We start from the raw sequence: 12,566 nt of genomic DNA, 5'->3' as shown, positions 1-12,566 counted from the left end.
GTCATAAGTGTATGTAAAACTCACAGTTACCGACCTGGTTTCGCCCTTTTGGGGCTCATCAGGGCAACGCAGTGAGTCCTGCATACACTTATGACTCTGAAAACCTTTCGGTTATATACCAGTTACTATGCGATTTCATACCATCAGTGGTGAACCGCCATTAAGGTATCCCATCCAGCTATGCTGTACCTTAATGGGAGCGATAAGTACCATCTGCCACATGGCACATTATCTCTGGTATCCACTCATTTAGTAAGGGAAACATATGAAAATCTGTTAACTAAATTGTTACCAAAAAATTTCTTCACCAATATGTTTGTAAAGGTGTGTAATAACATGTGTTAAAATGTTGAAGGTCAACTCCCGTGGGAAACCCAGAAAAAAAGCTGTTGAATTCGGGTACCGAAAAATTATTTTCGAGAATTTTTATTTTTTTTTATCGGCCCTTAAGTAACTTATGAGGGGTCAAATAAGGGTTTTTCATGATTCTGAGTTGATTGTTAACATTTATATTTCACCACAGACACTCCTTTGTGGAAAAATAATTTCTAAATATATCTCATTTTCTACTTTGCAGGACATGGAGTCTAGCAATATGGATGAAGACGTTACTCCACCTGTGCTCAATTGCTTCATCTGTGCATGCTCAGATACACCAGCTGAAAGGCTCATACAGGCAACTCCAAAGGGATACTCAACTTTATTGAAACAAGCAGAAACTGTCGAAAATGTTACTGTTGTGGAACGTATGAAGGAGGCTCAAAAGGAAGGAAAACTGAGGTACCACCAGAAGTGTAAAAATGATCTGTACAACAACTTTGTTGCAACCACCAAGAAGTCAGCTCAAGCATCAAAGGCAGAGAAAGAGTCATCAAAGTTGAAGAGAAGACGCACTACTTGTGAGTTCAGTTCATCAACTGGCTGCAGTTCTAGAAGATCACAGTCAGTTGACCTCCTGTATAAGGATGTATGCATTCTTTGCAACCAACCAGCCCAGCTCTACAAAAATAATCCAGCACAAGCTAGAAAGAAATACAGAGTGCCAGATAATTTGACTGCAGATACACTGAAGGCAAGCTTGCTGAAGACAGCACGGAGTCGCGGGGATGACTGGGGCACTGAAGTCACTGGACGCCTGGAAGGGATCAACGACTTGGTAGCAGAAGAAACACTGTACCATTTGCGATGCAAACTTATGTTTGCGAGAGGTGACAGTTTGTCCAAGACAGAGGAGTATTGATGAGGAGCGAGAGGCAGTTTTTATTGAATTCTGCGAATGGTTAGACTCAGAATTAGAGCATGGGGTAATGAACATGGACCAAGTCCATGAAAAGCTGCAGGAGTTTGATCAGTCACCAGAGAAGAGCCTTTCTTATTCAAAGCATTGGCTAAAGATAAAACTTCTAGAGAAATACGAAGACACCTTGTATTTCACAACACAGGAAAGAAGGGCAGATGTACTCTGTCTCAAAGATGGCACCGACAATATTCTGCGAGGGCATCATGCTAATCTTGACCATGGAGGTGAGAAGACTCAGATCATAAAGACGGCACTCAAGTTCATATCCAATGATATTGCCTTGATTGATTTAGGTCCAAAGTCATACCCCACCACACACAGTATGACTGACATCGATAGTCAGCTGACACTTGTTCCTGCAAGCCTTCAGATGTTCTTGAGACCGATTGTCAAGACAGACGAAAGAGTTGCCGTTTGGGGGCAGAATTTTATTAAGGCCTGTCGACCTCGGTCTGGAGTATTGCCACACCAAATGGGGCTTGCCATACAACTTGATCATAGATTTGGGTCAAAATGGATGCTCAACAAGTTCCACCGGCTGGGATACACTGAGTCTTACACGGAGACACAAAACTACAAATACTGCTTCCTTAATAGTAGGAGTGGAGATGATGTTCCAGATACTTCTGGCACTCTTGACACCATTGTGGAGGAAACCGATGAACAGATCAATGATGAGGTTGCGGTTGATGCTGCGCTTGAGGATCAATCAGTGATGACAGCCAACGTGCCAGCCAGTGAAAGTGAATTGTCAAGTAATGATCAGGTGGTCTTTATGGAGGTTGGGGAAACAAACAATGCAGTCACTCAGTTTGTTGGAGACAATATAGATTTAAACATTGTCTCTATTCACGGAAACACTCCCTTTCACTCAATGGGTTGGATCGAAGTCACCTCTCCGGCACCACCTTTGCCAGATCCACAGACAACAGCAGCTTTCCCCCGGGTGAAGTTGAAGGCACTCGACAAAGCTAAGATCCTGAGAGGAACTGAAGTAAAGATTATTCCATTTACGAACAGGAAACAGATAGGAACGAACGCGATCATGTTTCTCCCCCTCGCTGAGCTTTCCTCCTCCCTGGCTCATGATCAGCCACTCCTCACTCCAGGTGACACACTCTGGGCAGCGGGGTGGGTGATCAAAGCCAACGATCCTGAGTTCCCACACTCCAACTGGAATGGCTGGATGAAGAGAATCCATGCTAATGATGCAAAGCAGAGCACACAGATCGAGTTCCTCCCAGTTATTGAAGGAATGAGAAATAACTCTTGAGTATTATATATGTATGTGAAATAAAAGCTACTTTGTGTGTAAATGTAAAAGTGAAAATATAAATGTTAACAATCAACTCAGAATCATGAAAAACCCTTATTTGACCCCTCATAAGTTACTTAAGGGCCGATTAAAAAAAAAAAAAATTCTCGAAAATAATTTTTCGGTACCCGAGTTCAACAGCTTTTTTTCTGGGTTTCCCACGGGAGTTGAACTTCAACATTTTAACACATGTTATTACACACCTTTACAAACATATTGGTGAAGAAATCTTTTGGTAACAATTTAGTTAACAGATTTGTGAAATATCTCATAAAATGCCCTTACTAATTGTATGGAATCGCCTGGATGCAGCCGGGAGCAACCAATCCAAATATATCTTCAGTTCTCCAGCTTTCAATGAGCGCACGTAATGACGTCACTGCCATGTACATACGCTCTGCCTGTCAAGCTCTCAAGAGAACCATCCGACAGAGCAGAATAGTACCATCTTAGTTCAGATAAGATGGCACTGTAGCTGCTTAGAAGAAGGGAGCTGGAAGGGACTGGTTGGTGGAAGGGACAATAATATTGTCCGGGATTTTAGGATTTCTGTGTGGAATAAGCTCAGATTTAGTAATTTTTTCAGCTTTTTTGTTTTGTCCCACTGCTAACCAAAGAAATACATATGTGGATATGAAAATATTTTTTTTAATTTCAACAATTTTCTGGAAGAAATGGTGCATTGTTTGAAAAAAGTGTAAGGGTGCCAATATTTTTGGCCATGACATATAATACAGGTATGCAGTATTATATGTATTAAGACTTGTGGCAAAGTGGAACATCCAAAGATATTTTGGTTGTGTTCCTTTGCGTACAAAATTGAAGCTCATGGAAGTGCAAATTGACAAGGGGTAAAATGGCAATGTATTGATATTGCAGCCACGGTTGGAGACAACAAACAAGAGAATGAGCTTACAATAGAGGTTGGTTGGAGCAACGTGAAAGTAAGACACATTGATTAACCACAGCTAATAGGGGAAGAAAGGGTTGCTTATATAGATAGAGGTTGATCAGAGATGGTGGTGGACCAGCTGAAGGGGAGAGTGTTGATGAACAATCTCCGGAAGGTAGAAACACAAGCAGGAGAGAAGAGGAACAAAAGAGTGGATGTGGGCAGAAAGCCTGGATTTTTCGGAGTTTAAGCATGAGGGGCTTACTGGAAGAACACGTGTATCCTAAAGGAGCTCGGGAGGGTCAGAGGACTGGTCAGAGTAGAGAGAGCTAGACCGGAGAAGCCTGAAATGACTGAAATGGGTCTTTGCTTCGGCCTCATTTAACGTAAATTTAAAAGGTAAATCAATATTTTAATATTTATATCACCATTGTGTTTGATATTTTGATTAAGTCTTATGAACAAAAATACAAAGACATGTGCAACAACAACTAAACCAAATGAATGCATGCCGTTAGATTTCAAATAAGCTTGAGTTTGATGCGCCGTGTTTTGTTTTACCTTCTGGCTCCACATATACACTGTACAGTATATTAAAGCACAAGCCGCCATGCCAAGCAAGCCTTGCTGAACGACATGGACAAATGTGGCCACAGTCGCTAAGCAGCTGAATCCCAAAAGCACAAATGTGGATTCCTGCAAGTGCAACTTGGGAGCTTGATATGATCTGTTTTTAAGATTATCAGGGTCGTTTCAATATCTTAACAAACTACACCATATCACCATACTTTTGGTGCTGTTCTGTCAAAAAGTAATGCATTTAAAAGAACACAAATTACAATAATAATGTATGCATTATTTAATTATTTTCCCAATACAATCCAACTGAAACGTTTTTCATGTGCCCGTAGTCTGGCCATCCCCTAGATAACCATCACATCACAACAAAGTCCTTCTTAACACTCATCAGTACTGTATTCGAGTTTCAAAAGTTTTTTTATAGTTTGCCATTCAGCAATACATAATAGGAAAGTTATGATTGTGGAGGTTAATGGCTTTGAAAAGCATCAGCTCATTGACGCATTAACCTCTGGACCCCTTCATTAGAAATTCATTATTCATTCATTATCCCCATTCATTCATTCGGGCCTCACAAGTTTTTTTTTTAGTTTTTTTTTGTATACAGATTCGAGGCTCGTGAAAGAGCTAACATCTATCACACAAAAAAAAAAAATCAAACAGACACACAACGTATATAATAAGGGGAGTGGTAGACAAGATGGGGAGAGAAGGGGATTACACAAACACAACATTTGAGAGCAGGGACATCGGGAGATCTGTGGGAGGGAGAGGGCTTGGGGGGAGGAGGCGTGGGAAGGGGGGGGAGGGGTGGGAGAAGTATAAAACACAAGGACACTGCAAGGACTTCCAGGAAAGAAGTTGGTATTTCAAAAAAGTGGATCTGGGGTGAAATTAGCGGGGGTAGAAAAGATCAAGGTTTTGGATGGGGGAAGATAAGAGACGGTGGTGAACAGCTGTTTTAAAGACCTGTGTTTTACCACTATCCATCAGAAAATAAACTTGCAACAGATTTTGCCATATCAATTACAGTATATTATGCATACTATTGGAATTTCCACGATGAAGGTCAATCGATGGGCCTATCACTTTCCCATTTCAGACAGTTTGGTCTTTTCCCATTTCAGACAGACAGTTTGGTCTTTTACCACCTCCTTCCTGGTCTTGCACCTTCTCTCTCCGTGCCTTGTGCCCCCCCCCCCCCCCACAACCTTCCAGGTTTCTGCAGGGCACACGATACACTATCAACCCCCTCCTGGTGAAACTACCTAAATCCAGGATCACGCTGCTCAACTCCACTCATTTGTTCCTCTTTTTCCCCACCTGTGGAACGAACTTCCACATTCTCTTCAACCTCATTCTTCCTTCCAAGTCTTCAAAGCAGCTGTTCACCACCATCTGAGATCATCACCCATCCAAAACCATGATCTTTCTACCACAGTTAAACCATACTCACCTCCCCCCACCTAACTCCTACCTTCCTTCCAAATTTCCAATTTTTCCTTCCTGAGAGTTTGCTTCTGCATCCATCTTGTCCACCCCATGCAACCTCCGTCACCCACCACCCCTCCCAACACCCAGTTTGTCCAAGTCTCCCTCTATTTTATCCTTCAACCCTGCTGTTGGCGTTTCCCCCCTCTCTTTACTGTTCCTTTTGTTCTGCAGTGTCCTGATCGATTCAGTATTCTACCTCTTCCACGAGCACAGACTTTATATACAAAAAAAAAAGGATTTGCCTTCTTACACTCGTAATCTGTTGTTAGGTGTTACACCTCCAAATGTTTGCCAAGAAATGCACCTAGTTCTGACTAATTATTGATGTGAGCTCATGTTTTAAAGTTTAACGTAAATACTTCCGTCATTCTTAGTGAAATGTTTGAATACATTTAACAAACAAGGGAACCATCAAAAGAGAAGACAGGCATACGTTCCAGAATATAATCGTTACCTGGCAATGACGTTAGTGTTATGGTGACACATGTGACTTTAATAGTTAATGCATGACCGCACGAAGATGCCTCTGGCTCCGGCGACCCAGACAGCCTCTGGCTCTGCATATACATCTCATTGTTACGATACACTGCACGCACAGCGTATGTTTACAGTGTGGCTACAGTTTGACATTTTAGTGCTTTGGCGTTGCCGGCTACATCCTGTTTGCTGCAAGAGGGAGGATTCAGCTACGGACTCGACGTGCATGCCCCCATTGCTGGCTTATCATTGGAAGCGCTGTCTTTGCAGTCTGAACACACCCTCAGCAGCTCAGGCTATGGGGGAAGCTGCGGAGATAAATGTTTGCATTCATTGTGAAACACACGCGCCATCACCGTCATACGACCTCACAGTATGCAGAGACAAACACTCCGCGAAAACAGGTCACAGACCACAATGTCTCTGTTGTCATTTGTCAAGTGTCAAACATACATTACATTTATAAACATACAGCTTCAAGTTTACTGGCAATTCAAAAGCATTTAAACTAGTTTATGTGCATGGAGAAAGACCGCTGTTACTGTGAACATAATAATGGACATACAAAAGGCTAAATCGCCTCTCCATTTGGAAAATGCACTCAAATCTGGGTCTTGTAAATCCTCAATACCACAAATTCTATCTCGCATGCCAGAATTATATCTCCCCCCCCCCCCCCTTCCCGTGCATCCTCCCCCCAAGCCCTCTCCCTCCCACAGATCTCCCGATGTCCCTGCTCTCAAATGTTGCACTTGTGTGCTTCCCTCTCTCTCCCCATCTTGTCTCCCGCTCCCTTCATCTTATGTTTTATGTGTCAGTTTGTCTTTTTGTGATTAATGTTAGCTCTTACCACGAGCCTCGATCTTGTATACAATATATACAGTCACGTGAAAAAGTAAGTACACCCCATGTAAAGTTTTGACTTTTTCAACATATTTCAACATACAGCTATTTAATCTTCATTTCAACAATATTGATAGATAAAGATGATATAATATAACAAATATCATGAAACATTTACATTTTGTAGTCCATTGTATAATTTAAATAAACATCAATGCAAATTTCGCATGTGGAAAAAGTAAGTACACCCCTACATTTATCACTACTTCAAATACCTAAAATTAGAATCAGGTGCACCAGCTCAGGTGCAAATGATTAGAACATCGTCAGAGAGGATCTTGGAGGAACCTGTCTTATTTAAACCTCAGACATTTAGTTTGGTTTGCTCTTTGTTGTTGAAGTGTGCGGCGTCACCATGCCTGGATCAACAGAGCTCTCTGGGGCCTTCAGAAAGAAGGTTATAGATGCCTACGAGTCTGGGAAGGGATTTAAAAAGATCTCCAAACAATTTGAAATCAATCATTCGACTGTCCGGAAGATCATCTACAAGTGGAGAAGATTCCAAACAACTGCCAACTTGTTCAGGCCAGGCCGCCCCAGCAAGTTCAGCCCGAGAGCAGACCGCAAGATGCTGAAAGAAGTCTCTAAGAACCCCAGAATGTCATCACTGGACCGACATGTAGCTCTTGCCACTGTTGATGTCAAAGTGCACGAGTCTACCATTAGAAAGAGGCTGCACAAATTTGATCTACATGGGAGGGGTGCCAGGAGGAAACCTTTGCTGTCCAGAAAGAACATCAGGGCAAGACTAAAGTTTGCCAATGAACACCTAGGCAAAGACCAGCACTTCTGGAACAATGTGCTCTGGGCAGATGAGTCAAAGGTAGAGCAATTTGGCCACAGTACCAGAAGACATGTTTGGCGAAAACCAAAGACAGCATTTGACCACAAGAACCTGATACCAACTGTAAAGCATGGTGGTGGAAATATTATGGTTTGGGGCAGCTTTGCTGCATCAGGTCCTGGGCAGCTCACCATCATAGAATCCACTATGAATTCTTCATTGTACCAGAGGTGCTTGAGGATAATGTGAGGCCATCTGTCGGAAAGTTGAAGCTCAACCGAAGGTGGACCTTGCAACATGACAATGACCCTAAACATACCAGTAAATCCACCAAGGAATGGCTGAAAAGAAAGAAATGGAGGGTTCTGGATTGGCCAAGTCAAAGCCCGGATCTAAATCCCATCGAGATGTTGTGGGGGGATTTGAAACGAGCTGTGCATGCAAGAAACCCCTCAAACATCGCACAGCTGAAAGAATTCTGCATGGAGCAGTGGGCAAAAATTTCTCCCAGTCGATGTCAGAAACTGGTAGACAGTTATAAGAAACACCTACTTGAGGTTGTTTCTGCCAAAGGGGGAAATACCACCTATTGGAGCCAAGGGTCTACTTACTTTTTCCACTTGCGAAATTTGCATTTATGTTTATTTAAATTATACAATGGACTACAAAATGTAAATGTTTCATGTTATTTGTTATATTATATCATCTTTATCTATCAATATTGTTGAAATGAAGATCAAATAGCTGTATGTTGAAATATGTTGAAGAAGTCAAAACTTTACATGGGGCGTACTTACTTTTTCACGTGACTGTATATATATAAACAAGTACAAAAAGTTTTAATTAAAACAAAAGCCGCGTCGATGTTACACAATGCCTAGATGCAGCTGTGCCTATAACGTCGATGTTATAGGCACAGGACATTCCTATTGATTCGATTACTTGATGTTATTTTTGTGCAAATTGAAAATATATCTCGGCAATTTCCCGTGTGTGGCGACGAATTTTTAATATACCTCGGCATTTTCCTGTCTGTTATTTCAGGCGGTGTATGACTGACCATGCCGCGATTTAAAATACTAGGGCATGCCCGTACTATATATAAGCTAGGACGTGCCCGTACGTGGGTGCCCGTTCCTTGCCAAAAAAAAAAAAAAAAAAAAATTTGTGTAGGGGTGTGTGTGTGTAAACATCCTAGGGCGTGCCCGTACGTGGGTGCAAAAAAACATGCGTGCAAACAACAACAACAAAAAAAAACTTTGAAACCACGTGGCAGTAACGACCACAGAACCCCCCCCCCCCCTCTATTTACATGAATGGTTTGGTCCATTCGCAACGACCACAGAACCCCCCCCTCTATTTACATGCAATGGTTTGGTCCAAAGCGAACGGCTTGCAGTGTTTGGTAAAGAAATCGCCATAGCTCGGTAACTACTTCTCCGATTAATATGAAACCTTGAAAAGGCACATCCTCGGGTCCCCAGCAATATACCTGGCAAGTTTAAAGTATATCGGACCGGTAGTTGTCGAGAAACAGCGGTCACAGACAAACATACACACATACATACACACAGAGATTAATGGAATCTCGGCAATTTCCCGTGTGTGGCGACACGTGAACGAAGCTATGCTCCTCTCTCCACATTATTGTGACGACGTATAAATTAAATATTTCATCGTGACGATTGTCATCAAATGGACGAATTTTTAATATATCTCGGCATTTTCCCGTCTGTTATTTCGGGCGGTGTATGACTGACCATGCCGCGATTTAAACAAAATATATATATCTCGGCATTTTCCCGTCTCTTATTTCGGGCGGTGTATGACTGACCATGCCGCGATTTTAAAAAAAAAACTCAATGGACTTGAAGTTACAGGCCTTTGAGAATTCATTTCGTTCTATAAAGGGCAACTTTCATCGGATTTTCTTCCCGTTTTTTTTCAACCGAGTCTAAAACTATGTTAGCGACTGTGAAAAATGAAATGATATATCGAATTTGATTTGAAAGAAAACTATGTGAGAGAGCAAGACACCACGTGCCTACAAAACAGGCCTCAAAGCTATGCGAGTTAATAAAATGGTGGATATTTGTTTATATGAAGCCTCTCCCACAATGGGTGGAGCTATGGTTCCCAGAATGGGTGGAGCTTTGAGGTTTTGTCTTCTCTGCAAGAACAACAAGAACAAGAACAAGAAGAAGAAGAAGAAGAACAACAACAACAACAACAGAGGGCACTCTATGACCAGCGTCTGCGACGCGGCTAAAAATACAACACTCACAGCCCGTAACACCATCCCCCCCCCCCCCCCCCTCCTCCCACATTCCCTCCTGCCCCATTTATAAATTAAGGCTGCAGAACTCTTTCCTTAAGGCAAATGGTGGCATTACTCTTACATATTAATTGACATGAGAACAGATTCCAAATTCGATTCCCTGCCTGGTGATAACACGGCATAAACAAGAAATGCTCCAGAGATAAAGCTCTATCTACGTGGTCGAAAAACTTTCCCATATAGTCAACAGTTCCTCAACAATTACAAGATCTCCGGTCAGCAAGTGATATTCGGAACTCTAAGGTAAAGCCCGACGAGTACATGCAGAAGGTATCACACTGTATTCAGTGCTTTTAACAATGAGTAATCCTATTACATATTGTATCCACAGAGAGGGCCAATTATAAAAGTGCTGGTTTGTGAGCCCTCAGTTTTGATCATAATTTAGTTTGTCACATCCTACTTTTCTCTCAAAGGATAACTGTGGTGTATGTGGGAAAGTCAGCCAATCTCACTGGTAGACCAAATAATCCACACTTTTTGTTATTATAAAGAGTCCACTTCTTGAGCAGGGTAAAGAGTCATGCGATTACCTTTGCCACCGAATGTGGACAGAGGTTATGTTTTCACCTCTGTCTGTTTGTCTGGCTGTGAACATGATATCTCAAAAAGTTGTGGACAGGTTTGGTAGGTGACAAGAACAAGCCGATTTGATTTTGTTTAAGATCCGGATGTAGATGAGGCCTATCAGTGGGATACAAAATGTAAACTGTTCAGCCTGGTGGAGGTATGCGCACTACCGTTCTAGTTAGACACATCTTTTTCTGTTTCAAATAAGCTCAAATAAGAAAAACAAACAAGGAAGAGGACTACGAAGAGGATGCACGATAAAAACATGATAGTGAGGAACAGACGAACGTGAGACATTCATAAAAATAAATGAGTTGAAAAGCTGAAGGTGGAAAGGAGAGGGGGTGTTGGGGCTGGATAATTGGGTTATAGCAGCTAGAGAAAAAATAACATGGACATGAAAGAAAACTCGAGATAGTCGTGGATTATTATCTTGAAGCACTGGAGGGAAGAGTGTGATTGGCCTGAAGCAGGGATACAAATCAAAGGGATACACACCCTCAACAATCCCACAGGAAAGAAATAAAGGAGGTCAAATAAGTGAGGGTGATCATTCAACTTGTATTTTGAAGGGTTAACAAGGATAGGGTTTGCAGGATGAACATGCACACCTTAGGCTTTAGGGGAACTTGAGGTGAGTGGAGTGCTAAAAAAAAATATCTGGAGATCCAAGACCGAGAGATGGTAGAAGACCAAGAGAGTCCGACAGGATGGTGCAGTGGTAGTGCACCTACCTTTGAGTTGTCTAGTTTCGATTTGATTCTCAGTCCGACTATAAGTTATAACTACAACTTATATAAGTTATACTATAACTGTCAGATAGGGCAGTGCATCACAAAGTATGCCATAACCTCAAACATAACCTTAAACTGGGTGTCCTATATGCAAGCTATCGTTGGATGTTAAGGATTCCATTATGTGTTCAACGAAGAGGAAGCGAGTTATTGCTGGCACCCTGGACAAATTGCCAATTACTGCCACCTTCAATTGCAAATAAGGTCTGGCCAGCTCGTTCGTGAAAGACTTAGCCCAAAAACCTCAGCCGGCTGCCCCCACAAGAAGGTGGGAAGAATTGAGGCCGTAAAAAGGTAGAAGGAAATGACCAAGCAACCACCAAGCTACTCCTGATAAGAAAGAAGCAGACTGTGTGATTTAGCCTCTTTTTAGGTCATGATGGTGGTGTTCAGGGCCTTTGGCCTAACAGTATCTAAGAATAGTGAGATGTGGGGTGCAGGAACCTGATCCACAAGAGCACGAAATAATCCATTCTACAACTTGTAAATGCATTGTCGGACATGAGCTGTTCAGTGAAACAGAAGAGGGACTTGTTACGCCGAACAATTCTCAGTGTGTAGGTAGCTTTGGACACCAGCATAGACATGCAGTCGCCGTCGAGTTCAAAGGATAAGGAGATATTTCACATAATGTCACATGACAAAAACAGGTTTTCAGTGGAAAAGGGGAAGTCAGTAATGCCATAAGCAGTGTTTGACGAGTTTCGCAGATGCCACAAGGTGTCGAATACACTGACAGGATATATCCAGAGGGACAGCCCAACTTCCTGCTTCCAGTTATGGATCATTCAATTATCATGATAGAAGAAACAGTACACCCAAATCTGACTGTTTAAACTGTCAGTTTAAACTGACTGACTAAACTGTCAGTGACTGTTTAGTTTAAACAGATGGTTCCCAAGGTGAGATCTGACCTTTGACGCAACCACATGTTTTTCTTTTCTTGTTTTGTACTATTTCAATGCAATGGCTTTCCCCTCATTCAAGTTCAAAAAACATTTTGTTTAAAATACAATTTTTAAACGTGTAACCATTTTTTTTTTTTTAAATGGAGTCAATTATAACCTAACCGAAAAAGTGAAAATCATATCCATGCCCTAATCTTGGACATCTGCCTTAG

General features: G+C 41.9%; 1 protein-coding gene across 6 annotated transcripts in view; it reads right to left on the bottom strand.

Moving 5' to 3' along the window:
- LOC137434448 (junctophilin-2) overlaps window positions 1-12,566 on the bottom strand; it is a 98,673-nt gene that overhangs the window by 74,704 nt on the left and 11,403 nt on the right. The window contains exon 1 of one of the 6 annotated variants that reach the window (XM_068127445.2): window positions 6,035-6,353. The exons of 3 other annotated variants lie outside the window; for them this stretch is intronic. In XM_068127445.2, the coding sequence (XP_067983546.1) occupies window positions 6,035-6,149 (115 nt within the window). In that variant the 5' untranslated portion in view covers window positions 6,150-6,353. Of the gene's footprint in view, window positions 1-5,563; window positions 6,005-6,034; window positions 6,366-12,566 lie in introns of those variants that run through there. 2 more of the 6 variants (XM_068127446.2, XM_068127448.2) reach the window with 2 other exon arrangements.

Source organism: Myxine glutinosa, chromosome 10, assembly GCF_964187855.1.
Source record: "Myxine glutinosa chromosome 10, kmMyxGlut1.1, whole genome shotgun sequence".
Taxonomy (NCBI): domain Eukaryota; kingdom Metazoa; phylum Chordata; class Myxini; order Myxiniformes; family Myxinidae; genus Myxine; species Myxine glutinosa.
Note: the sequence above shows the minus strand (reverse complement) of the source record. Positions and strands in the feature narration are given on the sequence as shown.